The sequence below is a fragment of the Gasterosteus aculeatus genome, chromosome Y (assembly GCF_964276395.1).
Source record: "Gasterosteus aculeatus chromosome Y, fGasAcu3.hap1.1, whole genome shotgun sequence".
Classification (NCBI taxonomy): domain Eukaryota; kingdom Metazoa; phylum Chordata; class Actinopteri; order Perciformes; family Gasterosteidae; genus Gasterosteus; species Gasterosteus aculeatus.
This window is the reverse complement of record NC_135709.1, coordinates 5,735,965-5,751,394: the sequence shown is the minus strand read 5'-3', so window position 1 is coordinate 5,751,394 and position 15,430 is coordinate 5,735,965. Positions and strand designations below refer to the sequence as shown.

At 41.4% G+C, this 15,430-nt stretch overlaps 1 protein-coding gene and 1 non-coding gene across 2 annotated transcripts; both read left to right on the top strand.

Annotated features, from left to right (window-relative positions):
• Positions 1-3,286: 3,286 nt before the first annotated feature.
• Positions 3,287-5,760, top strand: LOC120827894 (uncharacterized; the record flags this gene model as incomplete). Its single annotated transcript, XR_013455262.1, has 7 exons — positions 3,287-3,424; positions 3,672-4,037; positions 4,213-4,406; positions 4,490-4,535; positions 4,580-4,793; positions 4,905-5,014; positions 5,340-5,760. It is a non-coding gene; the product is annotated as an uncharacterized LOC120827894 (transcript).
• A 6,009-nt stretch (positions 5,761-11,769) lies between these two features.
• On the top strand, positions 11,770-15,061 carry LOC120812344 (troponin I, fast skeletal muscle-like). Its single transcript, XM_040168239.2, has 7 exons — positions 11,770-11,975; positions 12,763-12,795; positions 13,397-13,433; positions 13,697-13,825; positions 13,895-13,984; positions 14,415-14,588; positions 14,778-15,061. The coding sequence occupies exons 2-7, from the start codon at positions 12,788-12,790 to the stop codon at positions 14,853-14,855; spliced, it is 516 nt and encodes a 171-aa protein (XP_040024173.1). The 5' UTR covers positions 11,770-11,975; positions 12,763-12,787; the 3' UTR covers positions 14,856-15,061.
• The last annotated feature ends 369 nt before the right edge of the window (positions 15,062-15,430 follow it).

Sequence of the window (15,430 nt, the reverse complement as noted above, 5' to 3'; positions counted from 1 at the left end):
CAATCTCCTCGAACCCCCTACCCCTCCTCCCCCCTCCCCCCTTCTTCCGGGAGACTTTGTCACCTACTTCACCAAGAAAATATCTGACATACGCTCCTCCTTCTCAAACCCACTCCCTACTTCTCGCGTCCCACCGACCTCACCTCTTTCGCCCTCACTTCCCTCTTTCACCGCCTTCTCTCCTAACCAAATTCTTACCCTAGTAACCTCTGCCCGTCCGACCACCTGCCCTCTTGACCCCATTCCATCACATCTTCTACAATCTATCGCACCTGACTTTCTTCCGTTCCTCACTTGTCTCATCAACAACGCTCTGTTATCTGGCTGTTTTCCCATTTCTCTGAAGGAGGCAAGAGTCAACCCCCTCCTGAAGAAACCTACCCTCAACCCTTCTGAAGAAAACAACTACAGACCGGTCTCTCTTCTTCCCTTTTTGTCCAAAACCCTTGAACGTGCTATCTTTTATCAACTCTCCTCTTATCTCCACTGTAACAACCTCCTTGACCTCCACCAGTCAGGCCACTCCACAGAGACTGCTCTCCTTGCTGTCTCAGAGCAACTCCACACTGCTAGAGCCGCCTCTCTCTCCTCTGTCCTCATCCTTCTGGACCTCTCTGCTGCATTTGACACGGTCAACCACCAGATCCTTATTTCCTCCCTTCAGGAACTTGGTGTCACAGGCTCTGCTCTCTCCCTTCTCTCGTCCTACCACGACGGCCGCACCTACCGGGTAACCTGGCGAGGATCTGTGTCGGAACCTTGTCCTCTTACTACTGGAGTTCCTCAGGGTTCCGTGCTGAGTCCCCTCCGTTTCTCGCTTTACACCAACTCTCTTGGCGCTGCCATTCGCTCGCATGGCTTCTCCTACCACAGCTCTCTTTCCAGGAAAAGACTCTTCGACCCAGGACCTTGCGGTCAACTTTGGCAACTCCGTGCTAACGCCCACTTTAACTGCTAGGAACCTCGGCGTCACACTCGACAGCCAACTCTCCCTGACTCCCAACATCACCGCGACAACGCGATCCTGTAGATACACGCTCTACAACATCAGGAGAATACGTCCCCTTCTCACTCAGAAGGCAGCGCAGGTACTGATTCAGGCTCTTGTCATCTCCCGCCTGGACTACTGCAACTCCCTCCTGGCTGGTCTCCCTGCCACTGCCATTCGACCTCTGCAGCTCATTCAGAATGCAGCAGCTCGACTGGTCTTCAACCTTCCGAAATTCTCCCACACTACTCCACTCCTCCGCTCTCTTCACTGGCTACCGGTGGCTGCCCGCATCCAGTTCAAAACATTGGTGCTCACGTACCATGCTGTGAATGGATCGGGTCCAGCTTACATCCAGGACATGGTCAAACCCTACATCCCAACCCGCACTCTCCGCTCTGCATCTGCAAAACTACTCGTCCCTCCCTCACTGAGAGCAAAACACTCGACTAGATCACGACTCTTTGTTGTCCTTGCGCCGAAATGGTGGAATGCGCTCTCTGAAGACACCAGGACCACAGAGAGCCTTCACATCTTCCGCCGCAAACTAAAGACACACCTCTTCAGACTAACAAATTGTAGCACTTAAATTGTACTTGTAACGTCACTCATCTATAGCAAATTGTAAATTGCACTTTCTTGTTTCTTGTTCTCCTGAGTTTGTACCCTATGGTTGAATGCACTTATTGTATGTCGCTTTGGATAAAAGCGTCCGCTAAATGACATGTAATGTAATGTAATGTAAAAGAGTCTACAGCAGGACATGACATCTTGACATCTTGCACCCTGTTTCCTACCACTGCTCCATCCATTTGATGCTCTCTGATTTGCACCCTTGCATCAGCTGGCCTGTATGTCCACGCATTCACCGCTGAAGAGGCTTCCGGGCTTGCTGTTGACCTCTCTCTCCGTGAGTTGCTGCTGCCACTTTCAAGGTGTTCGTAGTGGTTTCTTGTAATGTGATACCATAGTGAGTTGTAGACTCGATACTCTTTGGTGCATCCATCAATTCCACAAATAACGCGAAAATCGGGACTGCGACTATGAGAAGTATTAATATGACTCAATAAAGATTTGAGATTGAGAGCCACGAACACAAAGCAAATAACACAGCGCCAAATCATTTCCCCCGCTTTTAGCCTGGGTTAACTAGCTAGCTGGAGTGCGACCTACGTTTTCACCTGCTCTGTCTGACCGTCTGAACCAGGACCTGGTGCTACGTCACGTGAAAAGGTACGTACCATAATTCAGTGTCTTATGACAGCAGAAACGACTTGCCATTTATCGATTATCACATGAGTGTGACTCGATTTTAATCATTATTTATATCATTATCATTATATCATCAATATGATGAATATAATTTGTATAACTGCAAAATAAACTTATTTAGTCTGAGTGCCCACCCCTCTTGGAAGATGGTACAATCCAACCTTTTGCGCATTTTTTTTTTTCTCCGCTTGGAGTCCGTTGCAATTTGAATTCGGCCTACACAGTAGCTACTCCCGAGGTCACCTGCTGCTGCGCGAATTGATTATTCTCAAACGTCGTTTGTGGATATCAGAGTCAACAGATGGACAAACTGGACGAGGTTGCAATTGCCACACTCAGGGTATGCTACAGGGGTTACTTTTATGTTGTACTGGAGTTCTTTACCTATCTTAACGATTCGTGGATTTGCGGCTAATAGGCTAAAGTTTAGCAGCTAATCTGCATAAAAAAACGGCTGGTGTTGCATTATGATTCCCATCTAGAAATAGGTTTAGTCTAATTAAGCTTTCAGTCCATTATGTTAATATTAAGGGCTGTAAATGCTGAAATAACATGGTTGTAAAACGTTAAGGGTCAATTGATTAAGCAGTGCACATGCCCAGGCATGAGCCGTAGCCATTGCAGCTCTTTAGCGCGCCCAGGACCCCGGCACTATCAGTACAAGGCGCGTGAGTTTAATCTGTAGGCTAACGCATTTGTTTCAAGGTGCCATTTGTGGTGTCAATTGTCTATCAAGCTTTATATATATTCTTTAAATATATTAACTGACATGACATGTGAATGCATTTTATCTAGAAAGGCTCTATTGTCACACTTACTGTAGTTTGCATGGTGTCAATATATGTACCAGTAATTCATAAATGCTGTCAAATTCACTCACTGCTCTTGAATTAAAAAAGGGAAGCATTTGTAAAATGTCCAAACAGTGCTTATTGTACATGGGGTGTTGGCAAAAGGTCCTCACCTGCTATGTTAAAATTAGGGAATTAATTGATAACCTTTGCTTCTTGGCCCTGACTTTAACTGTTCTATATTCCGGTTGCTAATATTGGAGAAGACTTACTCCCCTCCTTTTCCCGAGACGACATCAAAGACCTCCTTCCTGGTCCTGAAAATTTCTTGAGGCGTCGGGCTATATGGCTTGTTGTAAATAAAGATGAAAAGGTCAGGTTTGTCTTTCACAGTACAACAGAACTATTTAACAGTACAACATTTTTCCAATATCACAGTTGAAATCTGGTTCATATACATAAATATGTCATTGGTTTAGACATTTCTGCTTTGAGTTCATTTCAACAGTAGATATAAAATAAAAGTGCTTTTTTGTAATCCCCAAAATGTAAATGCTTAAACTAACAAGTATGAACTATGACAAAGTTACTCAATAAATGTTTGTGTAAATGTGTTTTAGGTGGATACTGCTCCCGAAATTCAGCAATCACCCCCGATTGGAAGCAGTGACTTTTCAAAAGAGGAGGCCAATACTTCTAAATTTGTGACTATGTCAAACCCAGAATACATAGTCTTCACCGACAGTGAGCTTGAACAGGTGCGACGCTCCTACTTTGAACAGAAACGACTGGGGACCGAGCGCAATGTGACCCTATCCAAGGAGCTCTTCTGCCGACTTATAAGAAACACTATGACTAACATGATCTCCATCGCAAGAGCCACAGACGACTCCAGATACCCCACCAAACATGAGGTGAATGCCATGGCAAAGCGACTGGTGGACTACTATCCAATGATAAAAGACAGGTCATCAAACAATGAGTGGGTGAGTAGATTTTGTCACTTTTGCTTGTTGCTGGTCGTGATGTTAATACTGAGATTTCTGTTCATACAGTGCTAAATCGTGACAGAAAGTTCAAATGGAGCAAGACATTGCCGAAAGCTATAATTAGAATATTGTAAAAAACAAAAAAAATATGTTGACTATGTATGTCTCGCAGGAGCATGTTGCCAAAAAGCTCATGAAGAGACTCTCAAATGTCAGAAGTCCAAAGAAGGCCAAAGGTCCTCCTTCCAAGAAACCACGACAAGAAGTCAGTTCAGACGTTGCAACTGACTATGATGGAGATTCCAGTACATCCACCATTATTCTGGAACGCTCACCTGTTAGTCCCATGGGCATCCCAGTAGATATGTAATTTAGAACCAGCACCCCAGCGCAGAACCGGAACAGCAGTGATGAAGAATGTATGTATAGTATTACATATAATTTATCAGTTTTACTTGTTACTTTGGAAATCTCATGTCCGCTTTCCACCATAACGTTCCTGCAATGTCTTCAGCTTGTTCAGTTGACATCATGGACAGGGGGGGGGGTTTAAGAAGAATAAGTCATCAGAATGTTTTTTTTCTTTATCTGAATCTATTTTCCAGGTGCTGGATGAGCTGCAGCGAATTATCCAACCGACCAACTCCCAGTCCGTATCAGAGATGCAGAACAGATGGAAAACCTTCTATTCAAAGGTCCAGTTTTATGGAGTGATGAAGAAGGCCATGAAGACTCCTAAAACTTTGAATGGAGGTGAAGTCACAATACATTGACTTCATTTTATATAATAATGTCTCATAATTATTTGTCATCTTAAAGTTATTTATGGTACCACCTTGTATTGTCCCTTTTCCATTAAACCAGTGGAGCATATCACAGCTGTCTTCAGAGCCCTTCCACTGCTCTTTCCGTCCAGCACTTTGCCACCGAAGAAACTGGGCTCAAGCAGCGAGGCTCTTTTCCATGTCTTAGCGGTGAGATTTACAGACTTACTGAAACATTTCATAATATATGTTAGTGGTTCAGGCATACATCTTTTATTACGTAGGTTTAGTTACTTTGAGATAAACTTTTATCATTTCAAAAGCTCCAAAGGGGAAGTGTTTTCCATAGTATACTTAATGTAGTACTAACTTCGATGGAACTAGCCGTGCATTCAGCATTTGCAGTGGGCTTAATGCTGAGGGGTGACTGTGTTTTAATGTACAAAATGATTTCACTAATGTCCTAGTTCAGGTATTAAGTTTATGTTACTTGCAATGTTTTTTCTAATCTTCTTGATTTATTTGTGTCATCTAGACTTCTGAGGATCCTAATGGTTTCATGCAGCAGCGACCCCTGTCTTCTCCGGTTCTGATAGTTTCTAAGGACAACTACATGATCGCAATCGGAAAAACACCTGTGACCACCGTCCCCGTGGACAGACTTAATGAGGGACTTCTCTATATCATGGCATATTACTATGTCCTGCACATGACCTACACCAAGTGCATTTCTACACTACTCTCAGTACTGCAGACAGAGGTACTTCAAGATTCGAATTGATGATTTGACCCCTCACTACAAAAAAGCGATGGGTGAGTGGAAGTCATTCAGTGAGTGAGTCCCTCTGTCCATCACTCTGCCTGTTGTAACACTTTCAAAGAAAGTTGATGTTCTGTTTAAAAAAAACACAGTTAGACACATTTGTTGGTTCAGATTAAAAACCTTTCCTGTGGGATAATATGCTGCAAAGCAGCTGCAACATGATGTTCATTGCTGTAGTATGCTGCTACAATAACAGATTTTTTTTTTTGATAGTGAGGTTCAAATCAAAACTGGCTTTTCAATCTGTTATATTCACTGTTAATCATTCACTCAGTCAGTCTGTCTGTCTATTTCTCCTCCTCTCTCTCTCCCTCTATCTCTTCCTCACCACCCCTCCCTTCCTCACCCTCTCACCCTCCCTCTATCTACACCCCCCCCCACCCCACCCAGTCCAATAATTACAAAATAAAAGCCCCATGAAGGGAATTTTTACTGTAATGTTTGTGATGAGGCCTATTAATTAAAAACTTTTTAGTTTGAATAAGAAACATTCTGTCTCCCAACCCCCCCTCACCCAATTCCATCATTACAAAACAAAAGCCTCAATGATACCTGTATATCTGTACCTTAACCATGGAGCGGTTTCGTTGAAATACGTATTGCTCTTTCAAATACTACTACAACCACTAAGCATGTTACTAGTACTTCTAGTAGTACTACAACTGATACTTCTACTACCATACTACTAGTATTTCTACTGCTATTAATACTACAACTACTACTAATGTTATTACAAATACTACTATGGCTAATAGTATTAGTATTACAGCTGGTTCTACTGCTATTGATACTAAACCTACTATTACTGCTTCTACTGCTAGTACTACTAATACCACAATTACAACTATAACTACTACTGCTACTAATATTACTACAAACAATTTTAAACCTCTTTTTAGTCATCTCAGCTTTTGTTATTTCTGTACTTTTTAAAATTCATTTAAGCTCCTGCAACTTGTGTAGTTTTTTAGATAATCTATTGAAATTCAGCTTCCCCACTTCTTTAAAATAATTTCAGCTTTTCTTATGCCTGTATTAACAGCAATGTTTTAATATTCATTTCTGTATTTTTTATGCAATATTTCACATTCATTTCAGCTGTTTTCTTTTCTGCTTTTTGAGGAAATCTATTGAAATTTCAGCTGCTCGCATTTCTGTATTTTCAGCAATTTCAAATTAATTTCAGCTTTTCTAATATCTGTCATTTCAGCAAATGTATTAAAATTCTCTTCAACTTTCTGTATTTTCAGCTACTTTCTGAAGTTCATTTCAGCTTTCAGCATTTTGCATTCCAACGCATTTTCAGCAGGAAATGCATTTTCTAGTTATTATTTTTCGCCTTATTCTCTTCCGTACAAAAGTTTGGCACGCATCTCCTCCCGCACCGTTGGTCAGAATTGCCTCAAAATAGTCTCAAACTGTCACAGATCGGGAATCGTGTACTATTATCTGATTAAGAGAATAGACTAAGAAAAGTCTCCATAGTGCCCCTTAGAAAGTTGAAAAGTACCACACTAGGCCAGTTTTTCCCCCCGATGCCCGATTGACTTGAAATGTGGCACACATGTGCTCTTGGACAGTCAATCAGGTTATGCGAATGCACCTAACTAGATTTTCCGCCATTTAGAATTTTGTGAAAACTCGTTTTTTAACATTTCTCCTAAACGCTATGTCCGATTGTCACAAATTTTCCTGTGGATCCTTATTGGGTAAATGCCCTCGGTCCTCCATTAGGACCGTGTTGATATCTCATTGTTTTGAGAAGTTATAGGCTACTGAACTTGGCAAGGGGTGTTGCTTAATCTGGCAAGACTCGTAACTTCCAAATGGTTTGGCCTGCCCTCACCAACATTGGACCCCTGAACACACCCTAATTCTTTCAGAATATTTGAAGAATAAGGGGCGCTGCAATTAATTGTTGATTAAAATGTAGTCTCTTGCTCCATTTCTGGTAAGACTCGTAACTTCCAAATGGTTTGGCCTGCCCTCACCAAACTTGTAACACGTCTGCTCATTGAACCCCTGAAAACACCCTATATTCTTCGGAATATTTGAAGAATAGGGAGCGCTGCAATTAATTGTTGATTAAAATGTAGGCTTGTGCGCTTAATCTGGCAAGACTCGGAACTTCCAAATGGTTTGGCCTGCCCTCACCAAACTAATCTTTTGAGAATATTTGAAGAATAGGGGGCACTGCAATTAATCGTTGAAAATCTACCTTTTTGGCCTATTTTCGTGATTTCGTGAGTTTTAAAAGACCGAACTCCTCCTAAGGAATGAACCAGATTCTTTTCAAATTCGCGCAGTGTGATTCTGAGAACCTAGGCTAAAAAATAGCATTTTGCAGGAAGAAATTCTAAACTATATATGTAGGGAGCATTTTTGAAAAACCACCATTTGGCATGAAAATTTAAGTTATTTTAACTCGACCATACTTTATCTAATCTGCTCCATATTTCTCATATACCATGAACGTCTCACCCTGTAGACATCCATATGATCATTTTTAACCTTAGTCATAGCGCCACCTGGGAAAAACAGGAAGTTGATTTTTTTTAATTTTACACCCTGCTCCTCACAGGTTATACTCCTCAAAGGTTAATCTGATCCCTCTCAAAATAGCAGAAAGTTAAGACCTTAATATGGTTTCACTGTGAATATTATAAGAATCCGATAATCGGTGGCGAGGTGGTGCATCGGCAAAGTCAAATTTGGTAATCTATGACATCTCGGGTCGCTCAACGCGATTAACGATGACTGACTCTCTGACTTTTTGTCCGACAGCCGCAGGGGTTCTTGGCTGCGTATCTAGCCGTCCTGCCGGTGTCCCGACATGCGGAGTTGCGAGGACCCGTCCAACGCTGCTCGCAGCTTTAATTATCCCTTGAAATACAATAGGTTCCTCTACGACTAGTCGTTGTGAGGGCCCTAAATATATGGTGAAGTTGTATTAATACCTATAGACTCACACAAACACATTGCCATTAAGCATCGGGATGAAATCTTTTGAACGCATGGTCAGACCCTACACGGATGCACGACATTATGTTTCAATCAGACACCGCCAAGTTGCTCCTCAGACTTTACAGGAGCTCTATGATGCCCTTAGACAAATCGGGGAGGACATCCCACAAGACACCATCCGTTGTCTCATTAGGAGCATGCCGCAATGTTGTCAAGATTGCATACAAGGACGTGGGGGCCACACAAGATACAGAGAAAATTGAAATTTGGCAAAATGGACTAGCCTGCCAAATAATTTCATTCACTTGGATTTTTGGGGTGTCTATAAAATCAAGCCCTCTGATGAAACTTTTATTTCCATCAAAAGACATTAAACTGTCCACATCAGTATAGATATTACAAATTATTTTTCACATTGAGATCTATGTGTTTTCAAAGTGTTTCAAGTGCAACCTTAATTTGACGGTTTTTGTTTGGCAGCCGCAGCTGCCAGTTGTTTGACTGTTTTTTTTACATGATTTGAATCTAATTTTAAAAAACAGTAAAATACTCCAGAATAATGACAGTAATTCTTCTGTAAAAAAAGGTGATAAAAATGTTATTTGTCATTATTAGCATAATAGTTCAATTAACAGTTGGAGTATTCATTTACAGATAATATCTTTATTTTTACAGAGTTTTGCACATCATTTGAAAAAACAGAAAAAGTACAGTAAAAATAAAAAAGTTATTTCCCGTAAAATTAGGATCCTTTTCTATAGTGTACTTTAGAAGCAAAGCTAATTATGAGGATTCATGATTTTATTACTTTTTCATTTCCAGTTCCAGAAGGTCGTTACCACTATGTGATAAACATAAAGAGTGGAAGCGGGGCAAACAGCTAGCTTGGCTCCCGCTCACTGTTGGAAGGATCATGTGTCTATTTGGTTTTTTGTTTAATAAAAACTTTACATGTAACCAGTCCAAAACATAGCGCCGTTTAAATAACAATGTTATTTTTGTTTTATCTTATTAATATGATGCGTTAACTAGGGATATCAATTTGATCAGTGTTTCCCAATTGTCAGTTTCCCGGGGACCCGCTTTCTGCCATTTCCTCATGACCTTATATTATTTTTTTGGAGAAATCAAAACTTTGTTTCATGCATATGTTGTTGAAACATACACACATACTTACATAAATACATACATAAATGCATTCAGGCAGTCAAGCTGATCTTAATCTTATCTTATTCTTCTCTCGTTGATTCAAAGCCCCAATTAAATATTCATTGTGTTTTTCCACGATCTGATTAATATTCTTTAAACCGAGATATGTGAGATTTGTGTAGCTGTATAATTGAAGATCAAATTGCATAAACAATGGCAGAAGCGTTTAGCTTGTTTCCTGAAGTCTTTGAAGATAACCTATTCCCATCCAAAACCTTCATCTTCACAAACAATCAGAAAAAAATGTGGTTTTGTGTACCAACAGGAACTCTGCAAGAAGATCTACCAGGCCATCGACAAGATCGACGAGGCAAGTCCAAAGTCCGCAAGAGCGACTCCGAGGTGAGAAAAGAAAGGAGCCAGAGGGGTTCGGTTTCTTAAAATTTACTGCAATGATTGAAAACCAACATGGCGACGCAACAAAATTAAAGTGGCGTCGGATAAAAACAAGATTGTGTGCGGCATAAACCAAGATGGAGGTCGATGAAACACCAAGGTGGCGTCAGACTAGAAGTAGTGGCAGGTTCCGAGCTGCACTTAAGGAAAGTTGTTATTTGACTAGTTTGTTGGGAGAACTCGTTGCAATAAACAGATGCCTAAAATTTAAATGATACAGCAGGAAATAATCATAAACAGCCACGTGCACAGATAGACCCCCAGTGGTGCTTAAGCACCGGTCCTTTTTCCCTGGGTGAATAAAAATGAATCTCTGTCATCAATTCCCCCCAAATGTGTTTTGATATCTGATGGGGCATTTATTTAGGATCTTGTGAGAATTTCGCTCCGACATGCTCACAAGTCCCGCCCCTCCCTATATATTAGTGTAATGCTGCTTACAGAAACAGTAAGTAACAATAAAGTACTGCCTCGCTCGAGTACCTTATTGCTTAAGTACAGTATGGCCTTGTTTTGTCAGTCTTTGCCGGTTACTCAATTTATCTAATTGAATGTTTTAACAAAAATAAATATATAAGTAGAAAATATCAGACTGTGTTTTCTATTTATTTTTCAACATTATTTTTAATTTTATAAATGAAACAAGGACGTCCATTGCTGCTCTTCGTTGGTGGATTTTGCTTCTTGGATTCAGGGTATTGTTTGATCTAAAGATGAATTCTCGTCCTATGGATCCTGGTTTAATTATTTATTAAACTATTACTATTTAAGTCTATTATAATTTTAATTTAAAAAATTCATCAAAAGTCCATCTATTGCATAAAATAAATAGAAAATTAAATTACAGAAGGTCAGTTTTAAAGTAAAGTGAAGATTTAAAAACCCAGAACAACTGAGTCTCCTGATGACATCGTTCTTTTGGTTGTCTTCTTTCTGAAGTCAACGGAGGCCGGCGACTGGAGGAAGAACATCGAGGACAAGGCAGACAGGAAGAAGATGTTTGAGACCTCCTAAGAACCGTCGCCCCCATATCCCCCCGCTACCCCTCGCTCTCCCTCTCTTTCCCGACTGAAGGGTATCTGCTCCAGCACAGGGACGACAGATAAGACGCTTTGTTGCTGTTGTTTTAGGTTGACTTTTGGGATACTGAGAGACTAGCTTACAAACTACACCTTGTATTTGGTTTAAATAAATAAAACATCTGTGTTTTTTTACGAAGTTCGGAAACGTCTCCCTTTATTATTTTTAATTTAATTGATTGATCAATAAATCTATCAACATCATGATGCCAATGTGTAAAAAGTAACTTGTAATACTGTGTTTTCTGAATGGAGATTGGATGGGGCGGCGCTAGGCTATGCTAACTTTGTAGCAGCTCCACCAAATCTCAACACAACATCATCTAGTCCAGTAGATCTTCTTGATTTCTACACGCAGGCCCTTTAAGGGGTATTTACAGTTTGAATTCTGAAAGATGTTTGTCTGCGTGTGCCCAGACCCCGCCCCCGCCTCCAAACCCACACCCACTCCCTTGGGTGAATCTGCCTACCCCCCAACCCCCCCTATCCTCGGCTCTGATGTATTTCAGGAGCTCGCCGGCCTATTGGTGCCCCCCGGAATCCATCTCCTTAAAGAGGATCCTGGCGTTCTGCTGAGGCATCGCAACCCGCCTTATAAACCCTATTTCCTTTTTCCCCCAAGTGGTTTTGACAGCGTCTCCTTTTCACCCACAAGTCGTCTCCTTCTTCTTCCTCCTCTTCCTCCTCCTCCTCTCGATAGGTGAGATGCTTGTTGCGTGCTTCGTCTCTACTGTGTGTTCCTTGGAGCTTCTCTGAGAGCAAATATTTTTCAGTTTTCTTGACCAGAGCAGCCTCACTTTCCTAATGAAGCCCCCCGTTGGACAGGTTGGGGATGTTCCTTTTTTCCACCTTTTGACGCCCTAAACTCGCTTTCTACGCGTTAAACCTTTACCTGACAGAGCTGAATTTAGGGCGCCGTGTGTTGTGTTTTATGGTCCCGTGTCCACAGACACAAAATACCAAGTTTACTCCTCTGAACCGATGGAATCTTTCACATTTGTACCTTTTATTCCATTTGGGACGTGAGCTTGTCGGTTGGCCATATTTTGTTATTAATTACAGTTATTCACTCATTTCTTGGACCATATTTCTTTTATTTTTTGAAATTTCTTAAAGATTTAAGTTAAGAGAAATGTATTGATAAAAAAGTGGCAAAAGTTATGAGAAGTGAAGAAGATCCCCAAACTTTGGAATTCACTTAACTTCACTTAACAGCTTCACTCACTCTGATCTGGAGACAGCACTTTAAGACTCTTTAAGAATCAGTGAGCCCCCCCTTAGAGACACCGGACCCAACCCCACGGGTGAGTCTGGCCCGCCTGGTCCTCAGCTGTGGCTCCGGATCACGTTGCGGTGCAAATATCCCGTCGGAGGCAGGAAGTGCTGATGTCGGGGAAAGCGCGCACTGGATAATGTGATATGGAGGGTTGGGGGTGGGGGCAAAGAGGTCCAGATGTTTACTCCACTCACTGCGCTCTCTCCTGCAGGTCGTGAACCAGAAGAAACGCAAAGATGTCTGAGTGAGTCCTCTTCTGAAGGCTGATGTTTGTTTTCTGTAAATATGGAATAAAAGACCTTGTTAGAAGGTTCATGTTTTATTTTTACATTTTAATCAAGAACTCTTTCAAAATGAAACTTGTTGGTATTTCGTTCTATTTTTGCTCCACACATAATCTTCCCTCAGACTCGAGAAGAAAAATATTTTTTTCACTATACTTTGTTTGTTTATGTTTGGAGACTTAAATTCAATAAAATTCCTAATTACCGCATGCCTCATTTGCATAATTAACCATATTACTCATTACTAATGCGGTGATGAACTGGTGAAGTCTCACATTGATATTTACTCTTTATATACAACATGATAATGATTGTGATGATGATGCTGATGATAGTGGTGATGATGTTGAGGAGGATGATGATGGTGATAATTGTGATGATGATGAGGATAATGGGGACAATGGTGATGATGATAATGGTGATGAGGAGGAGGATGATGATGATGTTGGTGATGAATTTGTTGATTATGGTCCTAATGGATGATGATGAGGATAATGAGGATGATGATGGTAATTATGGGGACGATAATGAGGATGATGGTGATGACAATCTGACTTCCAGGAAGAAGATGAATTCGAGCCGCAGGCATCACCTGAAGGTGACTTTGATGGATGAACAGTTTCATTAAAAGATATTTGCATGAGGACTATTGTTTCCAGTTAAACATCAGTGTGTCATTTTATGATAAAAAAATCATTGTTCAAAAAGTGCTTAAAAAAAGAAGGATATTTACAAAACATACTTAAATTTTCCAATTGTTTTGCATTTTATGACATTAACTGCTCAATAATTGTCATTGAATTATATATATATGTATTTATATATGTATAACTGTATGTAAAAAATATCTTTGTCCTGCAGAGTCTGATCCTGCAGATCGCTCAGAAGTGGCTGGATCAGGAGAAGGCTGAAGACTTGGCGGCCAAAGAGGCCTACATGGCCGAAAAATGCCCCTCTCCCCCAATGAGTGGAGACCAGAACACCCTGATGGTGAGAGAGGGGGATGGGGGGATGTGTGTTTGTGTGTACATGTGTCTAACATGAAAAGTGTTGTTTCAGGAATACTGCAAGAAGCTTCACGCCATCATCGATAAGATTGACGAGGAACGGTATGACATTGCGTCCAAAGTGCAGAAAGCAGACAAAGAGGTAACACACACGTACACACACACGCACACACACACACACACACACATACACGCACACACACACACACACACTAACACACTGTTTTCAAACAAGAGACATTTCAAATATTATTACCAATGAATATAAATGATTATCATTTATAGTTGGATATTTATTTTCAGGAGTCCATTTCTGATGATGTCTTTTGTACTTTTGGTTATTGATCGGTGGAAGACTTTATGTGATGATTCCTCCTTCGCCTCGATCTCCTACTCCTACGTTTACCCAGAAACCCTGCGGAGCTGGACACCCCCAGATCTCTGATGATCTGTAGTCCTCCTGCTGGAAACCTTGTTTTTGACCTTCAACCCTTCCCCCAGATGTTGTCACATATCTTCTCAGGTGCTGTCCTTAGGAGGTCCTGATAACAGCTGGTCTGTTCTTCCCTCAGATCGAGGACCTGAACATCAAGGTGGTGGACCTGAGGGGGGTGAAGAAGCCAGCCCTGAAGAAGGTGCGCATGTCAGCTGACACCATGCTGAAGGCCCTGCTGGGCTCCAAGCACACGGTCAACATGGACCTGAGGGCCAACTTGAAGCAGGTCAAGAAAGAGGTCAAGGAGGAGGTGAGTCCTCTCACATGTATCTCATATTCATCGTATTCTTATCATTAGTACGTTGGTTGGGTTGGAGTTCATTTACAACTCTGATTATTTCCTCTGTTAATTGTTTTGTTAAAATGAGATTGTTTGGGCGCTGGAGGCTCTACCTTCATGGGGGGGAGACGACACTTTGAAACATTTGTTTTTTTCCAGCCGACAGAAGCCGCCGGTGACTGGAGGAAGAACATCGAGGACAAGGCTGACAGGAAGAAGATGTTCGAGACCTCCTAGGAACCACCTACTTCCTGTTTATGTTTACGTAGGAGTCGCTTTGCCTTAGAGAACTTCAGTTTGTTTCATTCTTTGTTTGTCTGGAGAGGGGTGGGGTCACATAACAACAACAGCAGGCACAGCAGGAGTCTCAGTTACACATTCAGGGAAACATTCACATGCATGAAGCGTGTCGGAGAATCAATAAAGTCATATGTTGAAGGAGAGACGCGTTGCTGTCGTTTATTTTGAGAAAAAATGAATTCTCCTAATACAAATTACTGGATTTATTAAATGTGCCTATTGATTATTAAATCAACATGGTTTTTCTATGCGTACAAGGAGTGTGTGAGTGTGTGTGTGTGTGTTTGTGTATACGTTTGTGTGTGTGTGTGTACTCAAAGAAGAAGAACAGAATGCTGCTAGTACATGTGGAGCTCACATGGCTCAGTCAGGAGGGCTCCTCGGGGTCAAAGAGGACAAGAGACATCAAGAGGACTGAGAGCTGGAGACAAGAGACATCGAGAGGACAAAATACATCAAGAGGACTGTGAGCTGGAGACAAGAGACATCCAGAGGACCGAGAGCTGGAGACA

What these genes read in the sequence shown, in the direction of transcription:
- LOC120812344 (XM_040168239.2), top strand. An exon ending in GCCGCAGGCATCACCTGAAG is followed by an intron (nt 13,434 to 13,696) that starts GTGACTTTGATG and finishes TTTGTCCTGCAG; the next exon opens with AGTCTGATCCTGCAGATCGC. An exon ending in TGCAGAAAGCAGACAAAGAG is followed by an intron (nt 13,985 to 14,414) that starts GTAACACACACG and finishes TTCTTCCCTCAG; the next exon opens with ATCGAGGACCTGAACATCAA.